At 39.5% G+C, this 23773-nt stretch overlaps 1 protein-coding gene across 1 annotated transcript in view; it reads left to right on the top strand.

Annotated features, from left to right (window-relative positions):
* Nucleotides 1–23773, top strand: part of COL28A1 (collagen type XXVIII alpha 1 chain) — a 193920-nt gene that overhangs the window by 72676 nt on the left and 97471 nt on the right. The window contains exons 19-21 of the mRNA XM_088833381.1: nt 11652–11723; nt 12480–12548; nt 15725–15796. Coding sequence (XP_088689507.1) covers nt 11652–11723; nt 12480–12548; nt 15725–15796 — 213 coding nt within the window. The remainder of the gene's footprint in view (nt 1–11651; nt 11724–12479; nt 12549–15724; nt 15797–23773) is intronic.

Below are 23773 nucleotides of genomic sequence, written 5' to 3'. Positions count from 1 at the left end.
TCCAGGCAAGAATAATGGAGTGGGTTGCCATTTCTTTCTCCAATACATGAAAGTGAAAAGTGAAAGTAAAGTCGCTCAGTTGTGTCTGACTCCTAACGACACCATGGACTGAAGCCTACCAGGCTCCTCTGTCAATGGGATTTTCCAGGCAAAAGAGTACTGGAGTGGGTTGCCATTGCCTTCTCCTGTCTAAGCTAGTTGGAGGCATTTATGTCATATTATGGGGGTGGTCTTGGTCCCTGTCTCATGTACAATGTCACGAACCTCCATCCAGAGTTCATCAGGCACTCTATCAGATCTAGTCCCTTAAATCTATTTCTCACTTCACTGTATGATCATAAGGGATTTGATTTAGGTCATATCTGAATGGTCTAGTGGTTTTCCCTGCTTTCTTCAATTTAAGTCTGAATTTGGCAATAAGGAGTTCATGATCTGAGCCACAGTCAGCTCCTGGTCTTGTTTTTGCTAACTGTATACCGCTTCTCCATCTTTGGCTGCAAAGAATATAATCAATCTGATTTCAGTGTTGACCATCTGGTGATGTCCATGTGTAGAGTCTTCTCTTGTGTTGTTGGAAGAGGGTGTTTGCTATGACCAGTGCATTCTCTTGGCAAAACTCTATTAGCCTTTGCCCTGCTTCATTCCGTGCTCCAAGGCCAAATTTGCCTGTTACTCCAGGTGTTTCTTGACTTCCTACTTTTGCATTCCAGTCCCCTATAATGAAAAGGACATCTTTTTTGGGTGTTAGTTCTAAAAGGTCTTGTAGGTCTTCATAGAACCGTTCAACTTTGGCTTTTTCAGCGTTAATGGTTGGGGCATAGGCTTGGATTACTGTAATATTGAATGGTTTGCCTTGGAAACGAACAGAAACCATTCTGTCGTTTTTAAGATTGCATCCAAGCACTGCATTTCAGATTCTTTTGTTGACCATGATGGCTACTCCATTTCTTCTAAGGGATTCCTGCCCACAGTAGTAGATATAATGGTCATCTGAGTTAAATTCACCCATTCCAGTCCATTTTAATTCACTGATTCCTAGAATGTCTACGTTCACTCTTGCCATCTCCTGTTTGACCACTTCCAATTTACCTTGATTCATGGACCTAACATTCCAGGTTCCTATGCAATATTGCTCTTTACAGCATCGGACCTTGCTTCTATCACCAGTCACATCTACAGCTGGGTATTGGTTTTGCTTTGGCTCCATCCCTTCATTCCTTCTGGAGTTATTTCTCCACTGATCTCCAGTAGCATACTGGGCACCTACCGACCTGGGGAATTCCTCATTCAGTATCCTATCATTTTTCCCTTTGATACTGTTCATGGGGTTCTCAAGGCAAGTATACTGAAGTGGTTTGCCATTCCCTTCTCCAGTGGACCACATTCGGCTGTGGTCCATGTGATCAGATCGACTAGTTTCCTGTGATTATGATTTCAGTGTGTCTGCCCTCTGATGCCCCCTCGCAATACCTACCGTCTTATTTGGGTTTCTCTTACCTTGGTCGTGGGATATGCAGAGCACATCATGAGGAACGCTGGGCTGGAAGAAGCACAAGCTGGGATCAAGATTGCTGGGAGAAATATCAATAACCTCAGATATGCAGATGACACCACCCTTATGGCAGAAAGTGAAGAGGAACTCAAAAGCATCTTGATGAAAGTGAAAGAGGAGAGTGAAGAGGTTGGCTTGAAGTTCAACATTCAGAAAACAAAGATCATGGCATCTGGTCCCATCACTTCATGGGAATTAAATGGGGAAACAGTGGAAACAGTGTCAGACTTTATTTTTTTGGGCTCCTAAATCACTGCAGATGCTGATTTCAGCCATGAAATTAAAAGACGCTTACTCCTTGGAAGGAAAGTTATGACCAACCTAGATAGTATATTAAAAAGCAGAGACATTACTTTGCCAACAAAAGTCCATCTAGTCAAGGCTATGGTTTTTCCCGTGGTCATGTATTGATGTGAGAGTTGGACTGTGAAGAAAGCTGATCGCCGAAGAATTGATGCTTTTGAACTGTGGTGTTGGAGAAGACCCTTGAGAGTCCCTTATACTGCAAGGAGATCCAACCAGTCCATTCTAAAGGAGATCAGTCCTGGGTGTTCATTGGAAGGACTGATGCTAAAGCTGAAACTCCAATACTTTGGCCACCTTATGTGAAGAGTTGACTCACTGGAAAAGACCCTGATGCTGGGAGGGATTGGGGGCAGGAGGAGAAGGGGACAGTAGAGAATGAGATGGCTGGGTGGCATCACCGACTCGATGGACATGAGTTTGAGTGAACTCCGGGAGTTGGTGATGGACAGGGAGGCCTGGTGTGCTGAGATTCATGGGTCGCAAAGAATCGGACACAACTGAGCGACTGAACTGAACTGAACTGATGTCATATTATGTAAAGCTTCATTTATATCCAGAGGAGAATATTTATTCAGAAGAGAGTCTGATGCTTAACTCATACGGTTTAAGAAGAACCAAAATATTAGTATTTTAATGATGACTGTGTTTCTGTTATTAATTTATTAGCATTAGAGGTCCTCTTTCACCGCTTTCAGAGTGATTCTTTAAGAACATTGTTGTCTGCCATATTATAAAAGTTTAGTAGAATTTCAGTAAAGCTTACTTCCCTTCTCTTGTTTTGTGACTGGCTCCTTCTCATCTTTCAGGTATCAGCTCAAAAGATACTTCCTCAAACTTCGTTTACTAAACCTAATTTATGTTCACCCCACTATTGTTACCCAGTTATTTAAAAGCACACTGTTTGCTCCCCTTGATTTTACCACTTGCATGTTTTTTGCATTACTCTTCATTGTACTACACCCTCTAGAAACGCAGTGCCCTCTAGAAACGGCAGGCACTTGCCACATGGCGTTACTGAATACTTGACACATGGCTGGTATGAACTTAGGGGTGCTACAAAGGTACTAGACAGTCTGGATTACAAAGCTTGGTACAAAAAATGAATGTCAACTATATGATTAATATATTTGTATATGGAGTACATACTGAAATGACAAAATTTCAGATGTATTAAGTAAAATATATTATTAGAATTGTCTTTATCTGCTTCTTTTAAAGTTGTAAATGTGGCTATTAATAAAAGTATAATTACATTTATGGCTTGCTTTATATTTCCATTGAACAGTGCTACTCCACTGGGGCAGGGACTCTTTCCTTTTCTTCTTTATTACCGATTCCACAGTTTGAGGGACACAATCGGTACTCAATAAGTACTGTTGAATAATAAATGAATCCTTGTTTGCTGCTGTGGCTGCTAAGTTACTTCAGTCGTGTCCGACTCTGTGTGACCCCATAGACGGCAGCCCACCAGGCTCCCCCGTCCCTGGGATTCTCCAGGCAAGAACACTGGAGTGGGCTGCATTTCCTTCTCCAGTGTGTGAAAGTGAAAAGTGAAAGTGAAGTCACTCAGTCATGTCTGACTCGTAGCGACCCCATGGACTGCAGCCTACCAGGCTCCTCTGTCCATGGGATTTTCTAGGCAAGAGTACTGGAGTGGCTTGCCATTGCCTTCTCCGGAATTCTTGTTAAACCCTTCACAATTTTGATAACTCATCCTGAAGGTTATCTAGAATCTGGCAAGCCATGCTGAGGATTAAAATCCATCATTGTTCTGAAGTCACTGTCATGATTCTTAGAGTTTGGGCATTAAAATAATATGTAAGATATGGTCTAAGACAAATATATACAAGTTCCACATACATAAACATATAATTGCAAGAGACAAAAAATATACTAATATAGTGATAATAGCTGCCATTTGCTGAATGGTTTTGCTGTGTCACACAATGTGCTAAGTACTAAATATGCCATGTACGTATACATGTATATACATATGTATATATGTTTGTAGCTATACATGTGTACAGTATATATGTGTATATATACATATTATGTCATTTAATGCCAATTTCAGAGAGGCCATATAGGGTAGCAAGACTATGAGCCACTTAGACTACCTGAATTCAGATCCCAATCTTGCACTAAATAGATATGAAATCTTAAGCTCCTCTCATTTTAAAAAATGAAATACTTAAAATACACTCACTACTGTAGAGACTAGCAAAGAACACCCATGTATTCCACAGCCCAGCTTTATCAAATATCAACATTTTGTCACATGTATTCTAGAATGTTTTAAAGAAGCATTGCAGATAGAGCTGAAGGTCACTGTGCTCCCCAGTTCTGGTGTCCCCACTTCCCTCCCCAGACATAATCATTATCATGAATTTAGTATTTATCATTCTTTCAAAGTTTATATGAGTTTCCCACAATTCTATTCATAAGCCATATATTGCTTTTTTGTATTCTTGAACTTTACATAATATATCATTCAGCAATATATTTATACTCAGCCTTATGTGTTGTGTTTTTATAGGCCTCTGATTCAGTTTAATTGCTTTGTGATACTATACTGTATGTGAATACTTCATTACTGATGGACATTTAAATTGCTTTCTATTTTGTGCATTTGCCAATAATGCTGCCATAAACAATCTCTGGGTGTCATCTTGTGTAAGGATATAAATTTCTCCTATCAGTAGATGACAGATTTGCTGTGAATTGGAAGATCACAGAGTATACAAGTTTTCAGTTTTCATATTGTGAAAATTCTGCCCCAAATGAACAATGGGTACAGTGTTCGGACCAGTTTACCCTCCTTCCAGCAACAGAGCGCAATGCCCTTTTCGCTACATTCTTGCCAGTGTGAAATGTGTAAAAAATTACATCTCATTGGTTCAGTTCTTATTCTGATAACTAACTGAACAGTTTTTGAGTGCTTAATGGACCTCGGTTTTTCTTTTTTAAAAATTCCTGTAGATACTCATTTTTTGGATACTGAGTATTCCTCTCAAAGGTTAAGATATGGCTTATCTTTTTCACTTTACTTAGGGTGCTTTTCAGTGCATATAAGTTTTTGATTTTGATGTATTTCTATCCCTTTATGGTTTGAGTTTTTGGAATATTATTTTAAAACATTTCTTGACCCCAAAGTCATAATACATTTTTACATATTTTCTTTTGAAAATGTTGGTGTTTTACTTTTTAAAATTTACGTCTTTAGTACACTTGGAATTTATTTTTGTGGCTAGGGCAAGGTGAAAGTGAAAGTGAAGTCGCTCAGTCGTGTCTGACTCTTTGCGACCCCGTGGACTGTAGTTCACCAGGCTTCTCCGTCCAAGAATACTGGAGAGGGTTGCCATTTCCTTCTCCAGGGATCTTCCCAACCCAGGGATCGAACCCAGGTCTCCCGCATTGCAGGCAGACGCTTTAACCTCTGAGCCACCAGGGAGGCCCATAGGGAATCTATTTTTCCCTATATGATAACCAAATAGCCTAGCCTCAGTTATTAAATTGCCACACTGACTTGTAATACCTCCAATGTTATGTATCATGTTTTTATATGTGTGACTATCAGTGCCTGAGTTCTCTATGCCACTCCATTTGCCTATTAATATCTCTCAGTGCTACTATCTCTCTGTCTGGATTATGATAGATTTATAATGTTTTATCATCTATAGGGAAAATACTCTCATCTTCTTTCCTGGCTATTCTTGGTTCTAACATATACATTTTAGAAATGGCTTGTCAAATTTGACAAAATATTCCATTGGAGTTTTCAAAATTGCACTGAATCTTCAGATTAAACATTGAGTCTTCAAACCACAGAGTAAAAGTCTCTACTTTTTCACAAAAATAGTTTTCATTTTATCCATAAACATCTTTACTTTTTTTAGTTAAAAAGGTGCCTTGGGTAAAATTTTATGATTGTGAATTGTTTTCATTTTTTGTACTTTTCAATTAACTATAACATGTCTATAGGGAAAGTACTGTCTGTTGTTATTGTCTTATTTTGCTATATTGATTTTTGTATCCACCCACTTGATATAATTTTTTATTTCTAATTGTAAAGTCTCTTGCTTTTTTACTCCTTGTGAACATAGGCATATTGTCTAAAAATAAAAACAGTTATGCCTATTCCTTTTCAGTTCTTTTTCTTATTCACTTTTTACCATTTTACACTGCTAGGATCCCCAATGCAATATTTAAAGGAAGTGGATGTGCTCCTAAAATTTCACTTTTAAGTGTGACATTTGCTGTAGGTTTTTGGCAGATACTATTAGGTTAAGGTGATTCTCTATTTCAGTTGTACCAAAATTTGCTTATTAATCATGAGTGAGTATTGGATTTTATCAGATTTTGCATCTACTAAGATAATCATATTACTTTTCTCTTTTAATTTGTTAATATTACATTTCCAGATTTTTGAGATGTTGAAACATACTGACATTCTTTGAGATAAACTCAACTGATTGTGATGTATATTTTTAATAACAATAATTCAATTGATTAATCTTTTATTCAGGATTTATGCATCCACTTTAAATAATTCTATTTATTGCATTATTGACATACAATAAAAGCACATGACTCAAGTGTACAATTTGGTAAGTTTTGACATATGTGTGTGTGTGTATGTATATATTCTGGAGGATTATAAAAGCACCTATCACTCCCAAATTATTATGTATTTCTTTGTAATATCATCCTTTATTTCTACCTAACTTCCCGTATCTTTATTGATCTGTTTTCTGTAGATCTGCTTTCCTATCATCTGGTAATCACTGATTTCTGCTTCCTGTTATCAGAGATTGTTTTACATTTCCTAGAATTTCATATAAGTAGCATAATTTACTATATACTTTTTTCTGATCTTTTTTCACTCAGGAAGTTATTCTGAAATCTGTGTTTAACACATATAATAATTTGTTATTGTTTATTGCTGAGTAGAACTCCATTGTGTGTATATAGCACAGCTCGGCCATCCATTCACCTGTTAGTGGCAGTTTGGTTTTCTCCAGCTTTTTAATATTATAGACAAAGCTCTTATGAATATTTATGTACATGCCTTTGTATAGACATATGTTTTCCTTTTTGGGGGGTAAAAACCTAGGAGTCATATAGTCATATAGTCAGTCAAATAGCTGGGTCATATGATAAGTATCTGTTTAGCTTTTCAAGAAATTGTTACATTGGTTTCCAAAAGAGTCTGCATTCTGTCTATATTTTCACTGGGTATAGAATTCTACATTGATGGCTTTTTCTTCTTTACAGAAAAAATTATATATTTAGTTATTTTATTTGGCTGTACCAGGTCTTAGTTGCAGCATGTGGGATCTAGTTTCCTGACCAGGAATTAAGCCCAGGCCCCCTGCATGGGAGCTCGGGTCTTTGCCACTGGACCACCAGGAAAGTCTCTCTTTTTCTCCCCCTAGTACTTTCATAGTGTTGGTCCACTGTCTTCTCACTCACAGTATTTCTGATGAGAAATCTGTTGTATATATTTTTTCACTGCATAATGTCTATTTTCTCTGATTACTTTTGAGATTTTCTCTGTATCACTGGGTTTGAGCCATGCGATTCTCAGTCAGTTCAGTTCAGTCGCTCAGTCGTGTCCGACTCTCCGCGACCCCATGAATCACAGCACGCCAGGCCTCCCTGTCCATCACCAACTCCCAGAGTTCACTCAAACTCATGTCCACAGAGTCGGTGATGCCATCCAGCCATCTCATTCTCTGTTGTCCCCTTCTCCTCCCGCCCCCAACCTTTCCCAGCATCAGAGTCTTTTCCAGTGAGTCAACTCGTCGCATGAGGTGGCCAAAGTATTGCAGTTTCAGCTTCAGCATCAGTCCTTCCAATGAACACCCAGGATCGATCTCCCTTAGAATGGACTGGTTGGATCTCCTTGTGGTACAAGGGACTCTCAAGAGTCTTCTCCAGCACCACAGTTCAAAAGCATCAATTCTTCAGCGATCAGCTTTCTTCACAGTCCAACTCTCACATCCATACATGACCACGGGAAAAACCAAAGCCTTGACTAGACGGACCTTTGTTGGCAAAGTAATGTTTCTGCTTTTTAATATATTATCAAGGTTGGTCATAACTTTCCTTCCAAGGAGTAAGAGTCTTTTAATTTCATGGCTGCAATCAGCATCCGCAGTGATTTTGGAGCCCAAAAAAATAAAGTCTGACACTGTTTCCACTGTTTTTCCATCTATTTCCCATGAAGTGATGGGACCAGATGCCATGATCTTTGTTTTCTGAATGTTGAGTCTCAAGCCAACCTTTTCACTCTCCTCTTTCACTTTCATCAAGAGGCTTTTGAGTTCCTCTTCACTTTCTGCCATAAGGGTAGTGTCATCTGCATATCTGAGGTTATTGATATTTCTCCCAGCAATCTTGATTCCAGCTTGTGCTTCTTCCATGCAATTCTAATGTGCCTTAATTCAATTTTCTTTATATTTCTTATGTTTGAATTCCATTGTTCTTCTTGGATCTATGTGTTATTGACTTCATCAAATTTGGAAAATATTAAGTTAGCACTTCTTGAAATATTTCCCACCCTCAGCCTTTAGCCAGGAAACTCCCACTTAAATTTGTAGGCTTGAAGTTTTCTCACAGTTTTCTGATGCTTTGCTTATTCTTATTCAGTCTATTTTCTGTGTTTTTTTTTTGTTTTCATTTTTTAAATTAATTTATTTATTTTAATTGGAAGCTAATTACAATATTGTGGTGGTTTTTATCATACATTGACATGAATCAGCCATGGGTGTACATGTGTCCCCCTGTCCCAAACCTGCCTCCCACCGTTTCATTTTGAGTAGAGTTTATTGCTATATCTTTCAGTTTTTCCATCTTTTTTTCTGTGATGTCTAATCTGCTTTTAATTCTATCCAGTGTATTTTTACCTCATACTTTGCAGTTTTCAACTCTAGAAGTTCAAGTTGTGTCCTTCAATATCTTTCATGTCTCTATTAACAAGTTTTAATTTTCCTTTAGTTTCTTAAACATATGGAATGCAGTATAATAACTGTCTTAATGTTATCTATAGATTCTATCACATGTGTCATGTTTCTTCAGCTTTTCTGAATCCTCAATAGCTTTTGATTAGCTGCCAAAGATTGTGAATTTTACCTTTTTAGGTGCTAGATATTTTTTGTATTCCTATAAGTATTTTTGAGCTTTTTTTCTTAGATGCTTCTACATTACTTGAAAACAGTTTGAACACTCTGATCTTGCTTTTAAGATTTATTAGGTAGGACAGGAACAGTATCTAGTCTAATTTTTCCCCACTACTGACACAATACTATTCTAAGAACTCATCTATGCCCTCAGCGCTGTGAGGTTTTTTCTTGCCACTGGGAGCAGGCACCGTCTCTCTCCTGCTGTCGGTTCTCTGATACTTTCAGTTGGCTCTTTTCATGGCCTGGGGTAATTTCTTCACTCTGTGCTGAACAGTATTCACCGAAATACTCAAGGGGGATGCTCAGTAGATCTTCATAGTTCTCTTCATGCCACTCCTCCCTCTCTGGTAATCTATTTTGTGAATTTTTGATATCTTGGTTTACCCAGATTCCCACATTTGTTTCCTTAAATTAGAGAGACTTCTGGACTTGCCCTGGATTCTCTCTCCCTGAATGATGGCCTGGAAACTTTATCCAGATAGTAAACTTGGGAAACTGTAGCATGAATGTCATTGTTTCATATATTTTGTCTGCTTTTTTAGTTGCATCAGGTGGTAAGTTAAACCTAGTTCCTATTCCTCCAAGGTTTCCCTGGTGGCTTAGATGGTAAAGTATACACCTGCAATGCAGGAGACCTGGGTTCAACCTCTGAGTCGGAAAGATTCCCTGGAGAAGAGAATGGCAACCCACTCCAGTATTCTTGCCTAGAGAACCCATGGATAGAGGCACCTGGGAGGCTACCGTCCATGGGGTCACAAATAGTTGGACATGACTGAGCAACTAACACAGACAAACACACACATACACACTCTTCCATTTACATGAGAACGTTAAGTTGGAATCTTTTTCTTAGGTAGACTGGTCTATAATTTAGTTTTCTCATCTTGTATGGTTTTTTTAATCAGTTTTATTAGCCTTATAAAATAAATTGGATAGAGTTCCCTCTTTTTCTATGTTTTAGAAACAGGAGAGGGGATATCTGTTCTTCAGATGTTTAGAAATTTGGTAAGGTTTGACTGGAAAGTCAACTAAGCCTGTGATCCTGGAGGGAGAGGAAGCTCCAGACTTGCAGTTACTGACTGAATTTATTTAATTGCATTGGTTTATTTAGCTTGTCCATTCCTTCTTATGTCATTTATTTAATTTATATTTTTGTTGAAGATTATGTATTAATGTTTCCAATATATTTGTTTGAAATTATCACAGAAATTTTCTATAATCAAAAATGTTTACTATGTATATAGATTCACCTTTCATTCCTAATAGTGTTTATTTTATGCCTTTTCTTTTACAAATATTTATCATTACACTTAGACGTTTATTTATTTTCTTAGTATTTTTAAGTTTTTATTACCTTTAAATTTTGTTACTCTTCTTGATTTTTGCTAGCAAGTTTATGATTTTGTCTCATTTTTATTGTATCCTACTATTAACTTTTGGAGAAGGAAATGGCCACCCACTTCAGTATTCTCGCCTGAAGGACGCCATGGACAGACGGCCTGGTAGCCTGCAGTCCATGGGGCTGCAAAGAGTCGGAGATGACGGGGCGACTAATACTACTACCACTGCTATTTCCTTTTAGGTTCACTGTGCTTTTTTCACTAGTTTTCATTAGTTGAAATGATTTTCCATTATTTTCAGTATTTTTTGCTCTTAATAAATGCAGTAAGAACACATTTCCCTGGAGAAGGAAATGGCAACCCACTCCAGTGTTCTTGCCTGGAGAATCCCATGGACAGAAGAGCCTGGCGGGCCACAATCCATGGGGTTGTAAAAGAGTCAGACACAACTAAACAGCAACAAAGGACAACATTATACTGTTTGATAGTAACATGTGTTTTCTCTGAACATTTTAAAGGACTTAAATTATAAACTGACTTGAAAGAAGGTATAATAATTGAATTTTACAGTTGGAAGCAATGTTTGGGTCCCAATTATTTCATCTCATTTTTATATCAGTTTTTTTTAGGGCTGCTGTCACAAATTACCACAAACTCTGTGACTTAACATAACAGAAATTTATTTTCTCATGGTTCTAGAAGCTAAATGTAAAAAATCAAGGTGTCTGCAGGGCCACACTTCCTCCAAAACCTATCAGGGACAATTTTCCTCTGCCTCTTAGCTTCTGGTGGCCACTCCCTGGCATTCCTTGGCTTGTAGCTACATGACTCTAATCTTGGCTCTCTTATCACATGGGGTTCTCCCTACGTGTCTGTCTTCACATTACATTTTCCTCTTAAAAGGAAAATTTCCTCTTACCAGTCACACTGGATTAGGACCCACAATAATGACCTCATCTCAACTTTGTTGCCAAATAAGGTCCATTCACTGGTGCCAAAGTTTAAGACTTCCACATATTTTTTTGGGGAAGGAGCTAGTCACAGTTCAACCCATAATAAACAACATAATCCAAAACTGAGATCCGGAGATGTTAAGTAACTCGCCCAAGGTCAAGTAGCTTAATGACTGTTAATTACTATTCAGATTTCCCTGCTCCTAGGCTTTTCTCAGATATTATAATAAGATGCATCCCGCTGCAAGTACCTTGAAGTGAAGTTCCATGATAAATGTGAGCTTCTGGGAAATAAAAATCTCTTCTCATCCACCAGGGGGAGCCAGGCTCAATAGGGCTCCCAGGACAGCCAGGAGTACCAGGAGAAGATGGAGCTGCAGGGAAGAAGGTAACACTGTTTTCCATATTATTGGAATAAAACTATTAAACCACATATATCTTGGTCCTGCAAGAGCTCAAATGAAACCATTCAAGACGAACTTAGTCTCTTTAAGAAAATAAAATCCCACAACTCTAAATTTCCTTTTTCACTTAGTCCAGATAAAACAGCACCAATTCAAAGCCTAAGTAAGTACCTTACAACCTCTGCCTTTTCTCTGGTGTTTTGGCCATGGTGTTCTAGTGACTTACTCTCTTTGGGATTCCTAGAAAGCACTTTTATTTAAACTTTGAGAAAAAGGATTTTTTCCTCCCCTCCAAAAAGGAAAAGTCTGTAAATGTATTCAGGAAGTAAGGCCATTATAAAGATTTCCTGAAATATTTTGAGTTGACATTTGAAATATTCATTTTTCAATTTAAGTAGAGAAAAACAGCAGATGGTAAGGCTGAAGGTCTTTCTTGTTTTTTCAAAAAACAAACCACCAAATGTGAATGAAGAGCCAAGAGAAAGTGAGCTTATTGCTTTGGCAACTGGCTGGGAAATTGGACTTTTTCATGATATTTCAGCTGCTCTGAGCTAAACTGAAGTTTGATATTAATTTATTCATGTTGGTAAACTTCCAAATTAATTTTGAGACTAGAGTGAAGGTCTTTTCTGTACTGGAGGATCCAAGCAGAAACTCTGTTGGCTGTCAGAAGAGACAAGGCGGGTGTATTCATATTGGCTATGGAGGATCAGCTAAGACATTGGTGTCATTTTCTCTAGGGAGAAGCAGGGCTTCCAGGGGCAAGAGGCCCCGAAGGACCACCTGGGAAAGGACAGCCTGGCCTCAAGGTACGGAATCCACAGTGATAGGGGAAGGGAAGCAGACAGCTGAATTCTGGTCCTGACAATAAGAAGTCAACTTAGGAGAAATTTGATGTTATTCTTGCTATGTCAAAGATGTTTACTTCTGGCTTAAAATTATGGACACCAGCTTTAGAGCTTTGGTAGACAGCAAGTATGTATTATTTATTTCCATTTTCCTAACATCTGTCACAAAACCAAGCTTATAGGAAGAGTTCAACACATGTTTTCTTAATAAACAGCCAAGTTGACATTTAAAAAACACTCACACAGTAAGGGAAGAGAAGGCTTTGGATACATCCTTGAGACGTCAAAGTCCGTAATTTTATTTCAAATATTTATACAATCGAACAGAGTAGTAAGAAATATAACCTTATGAAGTGGCACTTTCACAACATGGCATAGATTTATTTAACACATTTTAGAAATGCTTGTTGAATAATATCTTTATATGTCAAGAGGAAAATACCCAAATTCATCAATAAGACCATAGCCTACAACCTCTAAGGTGTCAGATGTTACTACAGTTCTCAGGTGCAGTCATCAATGACCATATAAATATTCTGAAGAATTATATATGAGTAAAGTAAAAATAAAATCTCTATACTTACTAGTGTTCTATTAAAATAGTAATTGATAGCTTAGATGTCTATGTATTATGAAAAATATTGGCTAAAAGTGAGTCATTAGCCTTAAACATGAGAATTTGAAATATAAATGTATTTGTAGCATTTCAAACATTTTAAATGTTTAAAATTTAAAACTGACTAACCAGACTATGAGATCTGTTTTTTTTTTGGGGGGGGGCAGGGTGGGCAGCAGGGAATGGAAACATGCACAGAGAATTCCTTTTTAACATCATGCAAAAAGTACTTTTAGAAATGATTGCCTATTAACATTCAGGAGAACTAATGTTTCCCTGAATATACTTTTGGAAAATAGACCCTTTGAGTTAATAATTGAAACTGTGGGGATGAAAGACAGCTCTGAGAAAGAGAGCTAAGGTTGGAGTCCTGCATTTTACAGTAGCTGGAGAGAGAGAGCAGTCCATACAGCATGAAGACTGGCTGAATACAGAGTTCCATGTTAGGGGAACCAAGGAGAAAGGGCTTCAAGAAGAAAGCAATGCATGGTGTCAAATACACCAGCAGAGCAAGGAAAATACGCGCTAACTGGATTACTGGCGTCGAGGTGATATGGGGCTTGTAGAAGGCCATTGCGGAGAAGGCAATGGCAAGCCACTCCAGTACTATTGCCTAGAAAATCCCATGGATGGAGGAGCCTGGTAGGCTGCAGTCCATGGGGTCGCTAAGGGTCGGACGCGACTGAGCGACTTCACTTTCACTTTTCACTTTCACACATTGGAGAAGGAAATGGCAACCCACTCCAGTGTTCTTGCCTGGAGAATCCCAGGGATGGGGGAGCCTGGTGGGCTTCCGTCTATGGGGTTACACAGAGTCGGACACGACTGGAGTGACTTAGCAGCAGCAGCAGCAGCAGCAGCAGAAGGCTATTGGAGAAGAGTGGTAGGTAGGAATATGTTATGTATCAAATTAGTCAGTGTGCAGTGCTGGCATTTTATTACATTTAGGTGGATCTGGGCTTCCCTGATCGCTCAGATGGTCAAGAATCTGCCTGCAATGTGGGAGACCTGGGTTTGATCCCTGGGTTGGGAATATCCCCTGGAGGAGGCCATGGCAACCCACTCCAGGATACTGGCCTGGAGAATCTGCATGGACAGAGGAGCCCAGCGGGCTATAGTCCATGAGGTCACAAAGAGTCAGACACGACTGAGTGACTAAACACACGACACTGCTGTTGGTTTCTGGGATCATTTAGGTCAATAAGTTAAATCTGGTACTGAAGAGGAGAACATAAATAGTTGGGGTAGATTTCGATGCTATTGGCAGATGATAATGACATGATAAGTGATATTTGGATATTCAACAATTTTTAAAATTAGCTGCCATCACTGTCCTCCATTAATACGGGTACTAGGGAGTTGTCTGCGAGTCTGGATTCTACAGGTCGCTCTTTTTCTTAGGGGAGTGTCTGCACTGCTGATGACCTCGGTATAGGCCAGTGGTTCTCAGGGCGCAGCCCCTGGAACAGCAGTGTCAGTGTCACCTGGGAATTTGTCAGAAATGTAAATTATTGGGCTCCACTACAGACCTAGTAAATAAGAAACTCTGGATGGGGGCCCAGAAATCTCCAGGTGATTCTTATGCATGTTTAGGTTTGAAAACGGTGGCATTGTCATTTATGTCATAAATATTGGACAGCCTCACAGTAAAGAATCTGCCGGCAATGCAGGAGACCCAAGTTCTATTCCTGGGTCCGGAAGATACCCTGGAGACAGGAATAGCTACCCACTCCAGAATTCTTGCCCGAAAAATCCCTTGGATAGAGGAATCTGGTGGGCTATAGCCCATGGGGTCACAAAGAGTCGGACACAAAGTGACTAATGCTTTCAGCTACATACCCCAAGGAATTCTTTTGTTGAGCTGGGCACATCCTAAGCTATGGTGCCTTGGAGTTGAGCCCTAGGGTAAGGATAGTTCTGGGATGCTCTGAGGCTTCTGGATGAAGGTAACAAAATTCTTTGGTGGGGAGCACTGGTGTACACAACCCTGCTGGGGAACACGAGGCAGTTTGTAGTTCTGTGCCAGGTTAATGCTCACTCATCTTTCTACCAGTTGAATTACTGGCCTCCTTGGGGAGAAAGAATTATACTCCATGGAGGAAGAACCAGGGCTAATTTTTAAAATGTCTCATTTTATGTTTCAAAACTGAAATAGCATAGAATCTGAAAAACAGCATGGAAAAGCATAGATGGCTTTCTTTTTGAAACTGCGACTGTCTCAGAAACACTACAGACCAAGAGGGCAAAAGAACTGTAAAGTCAAATCAAAGTCGCCAAGGAAAGATACTGAACACAGAGTTTAAGAAGTGTTAAATCATACTGAATAAATGGTGCAGTCTGGACAGTTTTGAAGTCATGTAATCTGCACAAGAACATTGACAGACCCTGTGCAACTGAGCTGGGCTTGGGGAATATGACTTTGAAGTTGGTATGCACTGAGAGTCTGGCCACGATGTAGTTGCTATAAGATGGAGGTGGATATATTATAAAACAAGTGTATTTTTATAATTCTTTTTGTCAGGGAGATGAAGGAAAGAAAGGGAGCAAAGGAAATCAAGGACAGAGGGGGTCTCAGGGGCCCGGAGGGCCAAAGGTATGTATCTTAAATTCTCATTTATGCTTTGGGGAGATTGTTCTTGTGTCCGGTTTTAATGGAATCTTAGATCTCCACTGTTTCCTTCTTAAGAAATACAAAACCAAAGCCTCTAAAATGAAAAAGGCTTTAGAAAACATACTATTTCAGACCATTACAAAATGGGATAAAGAGATTGTATAAAACATTGGAATATTGATGCTGCCAGGAGAGAATCTGTGCGTTAGTGCTTCTTATTAAAACCAAATATTCCATAGTTGGGATACATTAAGACCACAGGAGATATAAATTCTCTATCATCTTGCTTTCTGAACAAGAACAAAAGGGTCCCAGACTGAGAGGTGATGTGGTGAGCATGCAGAGCGGGGCTTCAGAAGGCATGAGAGGGGCACTCTCATCCTGCTGCACCCCAGAACTTTTGGAGGTCAGTCACTTTAATCGTGGAAATAATGATGGTAATAGTGTCTATTTCACAGTGTTCTAGTGATGACTTTTAAGGAGTGACTAAAACCCTTATGGCACAGAGTGAAGAGGAACTCAAAAGCCTCTTGATGAAAGTGAAAGAGGAGAGTGAAAAGGTTGGCTTGAAGCTCAACATTCAGAAAACAAAGATCATGGCATCTGGTCCCATCACTTCATGGGAAATAGATGGAAAAACAGTGGAAACAGTGTCAGACTTTATTTTTTTGGGCTCCAAAATCACTGCAAATGCTGATTGCAGCCATGAAATTAAAAGACGCTTACTCCTTGGAAGGAAACTTATGACCAACCTAGATAGCATATTAAAAAGCAGAGACATTACTTTGCCAACAAAGGTCCATCTAGTCAAGGCTATGGTTTTTCCCGTGGTCATGTATGGATGTGAGAGTTGGACTGTGAAGAAAGCTGATCGCAGAAGAATTGATGCTTTTGAACTGTGGTGCTGGAGAAGACTCTTGAGAGTCCCTTATACTGCAAGGAGATCCAACCAGTCCATTCTAAAGGAGATCGATCAGTCCTTGGTGTTCATTGGAAGGACTGATGCTAAAGCTGAAACTCCAATACTTTGGCCACCTCATGCGATGAGTTGACTCACTGGAAAAGAGTCTGATGCTGGGAGGGATTGGGGGCGGGAGGAGAAGTGGACGACAGAGAATGAGATGGCTGGATGGCATTACCGACTCTGTGGACATGAGTTTGAGTGAACTCCGGGAGTTGGAGATGGACAGGGAGGCCTGGCGTGCTGTGATTCAGGGAGTTGCGGAGAGTCGGACACGACTGAGAGACTGAACTGAACTGAACTGAAAGCACTTATCATGGTTCCAGGTACATTGTTAGTGTTCAACGCATGGAATTATTCAGAGAGGAAAAAAATCAGTACAGTGAAATGGAAAGTAGGGCATATATGTCCTGATAAACTGCCTGAGACAGGGTGCTGAGAAAAAGTAAGGAAAACGCGAAGCAAGCAAATAGGCACGTGTCCTGACTTAGCAGGAGAAAATACTGAAGTCCTCTGGATGTGTCAGGAAACAAAAATTGCACACCTGAGAGAGTTCAGGGCTCCAGGAAGATTCTAATTGTAGGAAAGAAACAAGAAGTATGTTCAAGGACCAGAAGATTAAAGAGCAACTTTAAACAGGCTCCCAAAAATGTACGCTCAGATACAAAGCAAAGCATCCTCTGTATGCCAGTGATTCTTAAACTTCCATGTCATTATTACTGCCTGGGAGTTTGTTACAAAGTCATATTTCATGGTACCATGACAAGAAATCTGGATTTAGTATGTAGGTGAGACCCAAGAATCTGCATTTCCTAAATAAGTACTTCCTGCTGAAGGAAGTTCAAGGGGCACGTGATAAGAAAAGCCATTATATAGGAAATACATTAACAACAGAGATTACTCTTCATATCTTAGTTATACTGACTCAGCATGAATATATTCTTGCATTTTGAAATAAAACTTTTCCTGATAGAGAATTGCCATATTTTAAAACATTCAGTTCAGTTCAGTCGCTCAGTCGTGTCCGACTCTCCACGACCCCATGAACCACAGCACGCCAGGCCTCCCTGTCCATCACCAACTCCCGGAGTTCACTCAAACTCATGTCCACAGAGTCGGTGATACCATCCAGCCATCTCATTCTCTGTCGTCCCCTTCTCCTCCCGCCCCCAACCTTTCCTAGGATCAGAGTCTTTTCCAGTGAGTCAACTCGTCACATGAGGTGGCCAAAGTATTGGAGTTTCAGCCTCAGCATCAGTCCTTCCAATGAACACCCAGGACTGATCTCCTTTAGAATGGACTGGTTGGATCTCCTTGCAGTCCAAGGGACTTTCAAGAGTCTTCTCCAGCACCACAGTTCAAAAGCATCAATTCTTCGGCGATCAGCTTTCTTCACAGTCCAACTCTCACATCCATACATGACCACTGGAAAAACCATAGCCTTGACTAGATGGACCTTTGTTGGCAAAGTAATGTCTCTGCTTTTTAATATACTATCAAGGTTGGTCATAACTTTCTTTCCAAGGAGTAAGTGTCTTTTAATTTCATGGCTGCAACATACTCACACTTTAATACGAGTCTTTAATAGAATTTGTATACTTTCTGTGTATACAATTTTATATTTAAAAGTAATTGGCTTCTTTAGACATACAGATGTGCCTACTGGCACTTGAAAAGGTTGTAAGCATTACTAATTATTAGAGATATGCAAATCAAAACTATACTGAGGTACCATGTCATACCAGTCAGAATGGTCATCATAAAAAGTCTACAAATAACAAATGCTGGAGAGGGTGAAGAAAAGGGAACCCTCCTACACTCTCAGTGGGAATGGAAGTTGCTGCAGTCACTATGGAAAACAGGGTGGAAGTTCCTCAGAAAACTAAAAACGGAACTACCATATGATCCAGTAATCCCATTTCTGGGCATATACCTGAACAAAACTATGATTCAAAAAGATACATGCACCCCTGTGTTCATCGCACCACTATTCACAATAGGCCAAACATGGAAATAATCTAAATGTCCATCAACAGACTGATGGAAGAAGAAGATGTGGTATAAATATACAATGGAATACTACTCAGCCATAAACAAAGAATGAAATAATGCCATTTGCAGCAACATGGATGGATCTAGAGATGATCATACTAAGTGAAGTAAGTCAGAAAGAAAAATACCATATGTCACTTATATGCTAAATCTAAAATATGGCACAAATGGACCTATCTATAAAACAGACTCAGACAGAGAGGACAGGCCTGGTTGTTAAGGGGGAGAGGGGTGATGAGGGACAGATTGAGAGTTTGGGATTAGCAGATGAGAACTATGACATATAGAATGGGTAAACAGCAAGGTCCTACTTTATAGTTCAGGGAACTATTAATATATTCAATATCCTGTGATAAACCATAATGGAAAAGCATATAAGTAAGAACACCTGTATGGGTATAAGTGAGTCACTCTGCTGTATAGCAGAGACTGGCACAACATTGTACATTAACTATACTTCAATAAAAAATTAAATTTAAAAGTAATTGACTTCTTTTTATATAAAAAAGTAGAATAAATTAAATCGATGGTTTTAGTGAAAATTTTAACAGGTTAATGTTTTATCCCTTTGCCACAGAACTGAATAGGGTGGTTATCTGTTGCCAGAATTCTGGCCATGTCCTGTGCCACTGACATACAGGTTTGGATTAAGGACTGGCACATACATGCCTTGGCATCATCTGGCCCCAGCAGGCCAGTGTGTTCAGCCCATTGGTCATACGGGGAACCAGAAGAGTAGGAGGCCTCAGCTGTGAAGATGGACCTGGCTCAGGGCAGGAGTCATTATCAGTGATTCCGAGTGATGGAGTCCTTCCTGGAGGAGCAGGAGGATTACCTAGTTCATTCTCTAAGAGGTGCTAAGTTGCTCAGTCATGTCTGACTCTCTGCGACCCTATGGACTGTAGCCTGCCAGGCCCCTCTGTCCGTGGGATTCTCCAGGCAGGAATACTGGAGTGGGTTGCCATGCCCTCCTCCAGGGATCTGCCCAACCTAGGGATCAAATCCATATCTCTTATGTGTTCTGCATTGGCAGGTGAGTTCTTTACCACTAGCACCACCTAGGCGGAGAAGGAAATGGCAAGTCACTCCAGTACTCTTGCCTGGAAAATGCCACAGACGGAGGAGTCTGGTGGGCTGCAGTCCATGGGGTCGCTAAGAGTCAGACATGACTGAGCAACTTCACTTTCACTTTTCACTTTCATGCACTGGAGAAGGAAATGGCAACCCACTCCAGTGTTCTTGCCTGGAGAGTCCCAGGGATGGGGGAGCCTGGTGGGCTGCTGTCTACAGAGTCGCACAGAGTCGGACGCGACTGAAGAGACTTAGCAGCAGTGGCAGCAGCAGCACCACCTAGGAAGCCCTCTCTAAAGGCAAGAGGAGGCAAATTTCTTGGTAAAGGTACAGGGAGCAAATAGTTTAGGCTTTTTGGTTCAAGAAGCAAGTTGAGGATATTATGGAGGCACCTCTATAGCAATCATTTAAAAATGTGAAAGCCATTTTTAGTCCTGGGATTACAAAAACAGGCAACAGGCAGGATCTGGCACCTACTCTAGATCAGTAGTTTCTAAACTGCTTGATTACAAATCCCTACTAATAAAAAAAAATTGACCATGTTGCAATCTATGTTTGCTTATTGGGTTTTCAATTGTAATTTTTATTCATAAACTATTATATGAACATACATTATGAGATTTATATAAATGATTGAAATTTTAAAAGATGAGATAAAAGTACAGAGTGTGGCCCTGATAAATTTTTCTAATATCCCAAATGTGTTATTTTGAACACCTCATGGGGTGCGTGACCCTCTTTTAAAGATAATTGCTTTACCAGAGATTAGTTCAGTTCAGATCAGTTCAGTTCAGTTGCTCAGTCGTGTCCAACTCTTTGCGACCCCATGAATCACAGCACGCCAGGCCTCCCTGTCCATCACCAACTCCCGGAGTTCACTCAAACTCATGTCCACAGAGTCGGTGATGCCATCCAGCCATCTCATTCTCTGTCGTCCCCTTCTCCTCCCGCCCCCAATCCCTCCCAGCATCAGACTCTTTTCCAGTGAGTCAACTCATCGCATGAGGTGGCCAAAGTATTGCAGTTTCAGCTTTAGCATCAGTCCTTCCAATGAACACCCAGGACTGATCTCCTTTAGAATGGACTGGTTGGATCTCCTTGCAGTCCAAGGGACTCTCAAGAGTCTTCTCCAGCACCACAGTTCAAAAGCATCAATTCTTCGGCGATCAGCTTTCTTCACAGTCCAACTCTCACATCCATACATGACCACTGGAAAAACCATAGCCTTGACTAGACAGACCTTTGTTGGCAAAGTAATGTCTCTGCTTTTTAATATGTTATCTAGGTTGGTCATAAGTTTCCTTCCAAGGAGTAAGCGTCTTTTAATTTCATGGCTGCAATCAGCATTTGCAGTGATTTTGGAGCCCAAAAAAATAAAGTCTGACACTGTTTCCACTGTTTCCCAATCTATTTGCCATGAAGTGATGGGACCAGATGCCATGATCTTCGTTTTCTGAATGTTGAGCTTCAAGCCAACCTTTTCACTCTCCTCTTTCACTTTCATCAAGAGGCTTTTGAGTTCCTCTTCACTTTCTGCCATAAGGGTGGTATCATCTGCATATCTGAGGTTATTGATATTTCTCCCAGCAATCTTGATTCCAGCTTGTGCTTCTTCCAGCCCAGCGTTCCTCATGATGTACTCTGCATATAAGTTAAATAAGCAGGGTAACTATATACAACCTTGATGTACTCCTTTTCCTATTATACAGTTAGCAAAAACAAGACCAGGAGCCTACTGTGGCTCAGATCATGAACTCCTTATTGCCAAATTCAGACTGAAATTGAAGAAAGTAGGGAAAACCACTAGACCATTCAGATATGACCTAAATCAAATCCCTTATGATTATACAGTGGAAGTAAGAAATAGATTTAAGGGACTAGATCTGATAGATAGAGTGCCTGATGAACTATGGACAGAGGTTTGTGACATTGTACAGGAGACAGGGACCAAGACCATCCCCATGGAAAAGAGATGCAAAAAAACAAAATGGCTGTCTGAGGAGGCCTTACAAATAGCTGTGAAAAGAAGAGAAGTGAAAAGCAAAGGGGAAAAGGAAAGATATAAGCATCTGAATGCAGAGTTCCAAAGAATAGCAAGGAGAGATAAGAAAGCCTTCCTCAGCGATCAATACCAGAGATTATCATACTAAGAAAAGCCAGAAAAAGCAAGACAAATACCATATGATATCACTTACATGTAGAATCTAAAATAATGCACAAATGAACCTATTTACAAAACAGAAACAGACTCACAGACATAAACAGACTTGTAGTTGCCAATGGGGAGTGGGCTTGAGGAGGAGTGGTCTGGGAGTTGGGGAGTAGCCAATGCAAACTGTTATATTTAGAATGGATAAAGAACAAGGTCCTACTATAAAGTGAAAGTGAAAGTCTGTCAGTTGTGTCTAACTCTTTGAGACCCCATGGACTGTAGCCTGCCAGGCTCCTCTGTCCATGGGATTCTCCAGGCCAGAATACTGGAGTCAGTAGCCGTTCCCTTCTCCAGGGGATCTTCTCAACCCAGGGACTGAACCCAGGTCTTCCACATTGCAGGCGGATTCTTAACCATCTGAGCCACCAAAGCACAGGCAACTATATTCAACATCCTGTGATAAACCATAATGGAAAAGAACATGAACATTTATATATGGTATATGAATCATATATACATGTTATACATGGTTCAGCTATACATGAATCACTTCACTGTATAGTAAAAACACAACAGTAAAACATACCTCAATAAAATAAGTTAAAAAGATAGACAATTGCTTTCCATAGTGTTTCAAAGTACAGTAGTAGTACCTATATCAGAATCACCAGAGGTGCCTTATAAAAATTCATATTACTTTTTTTTTTTAACCATAAACTAACTACTTCTAAAAAGGGACATGAAATACCATACAATGGAAGACTGATATACTGTGGAGCATAAAATAACAAACGAAAAAGTTGTAAACTAGAAAGAACATTATTTGCTATCACATGTACCTTAAAACTTACACTAAAGGTATTTGCTATAACTCAACAAATATTTCCCTCTGAGCTTCCTGGCATACAAACACAAAAATGAATTACCATGCATTGTATGATTTTTGTTGCCTAATAAAAGGATGCACAAGAGAGAGAAATTTCCTATTAAGGAATTAATTTTATTTATTTATTATAGGGAGTAAAATCTTAATTATTAATAACTTTAGTAGTGGTTTAACAAAAATGCTCAAATATTTTCATGTGGTTTGTGAAACAGGTCACAATACTTTATTTTTTAATTTTTTTATTTTTTCAAAAACAATTTTAGGAATCTTTACTTAAAGATTCCTTTAAGATTCCTTTACTTAAAAACAACCTTATCTTAAAATAGAGTAACTTTGGTTTTATAAGCAGCAAGCAAAGTACAGAAGCAAAAATGCATTACAGGAGCATTAATTTCTACACTAGGTCACAGCATCTAATCTGAAATCACACCCATAATATCATTTTTCAGGATATCTGGGAAATAGTTATTTCCCAGGATGTCTGAACCATAGCTACTCTATTTTGACTTTTAATTATTAAAAAAAAAAAAAAATTTTTTTTTTTTTTAATAGCCAAAGCAGATTTCACCATTAATGACGTCAGTGTTTTTCTAGGTATGAGAAGATGCAAGAATTGGAACTCATAAAACCTTTTTCTGAAAAGATCTAACTATCTGAAGGCCTGTTGTGCCAGTTTTTTTTTTTTTTTTTTCAGAGCACAGAGTGCCTCATTCCTGATTTTCACCCTGAACTTCTTTCAGGGGGTGTTGAAGTTCAGCAGCTTGCAATGGTCATGATGTAATCTTTGTAGAGGCAGCTGGCAAGTACCAACTTCCAGTCAGCAGGGTCCCTTCATAG

Source organism: Moschus berezovskii, chromosome 3 (genome assembly GCF_049115385.1).
Source record: "Moschus berezovskii isolate FMDL1 chromosome 3, NW_MosBer_1.0, whole genome shotgun sequence".
Classification (NCBI taxonomy): Eukaryota; Metazoa; Chordata; class Mammalia; order Artiodactyla; family Moschidae; genus Moschus; species Moschus berezovskii.
The sequence above is the reverse complement of the archived record's forward strand: the minus strand, read 5'-3'. Positions and strand labels throughout refer to the sequence as shown.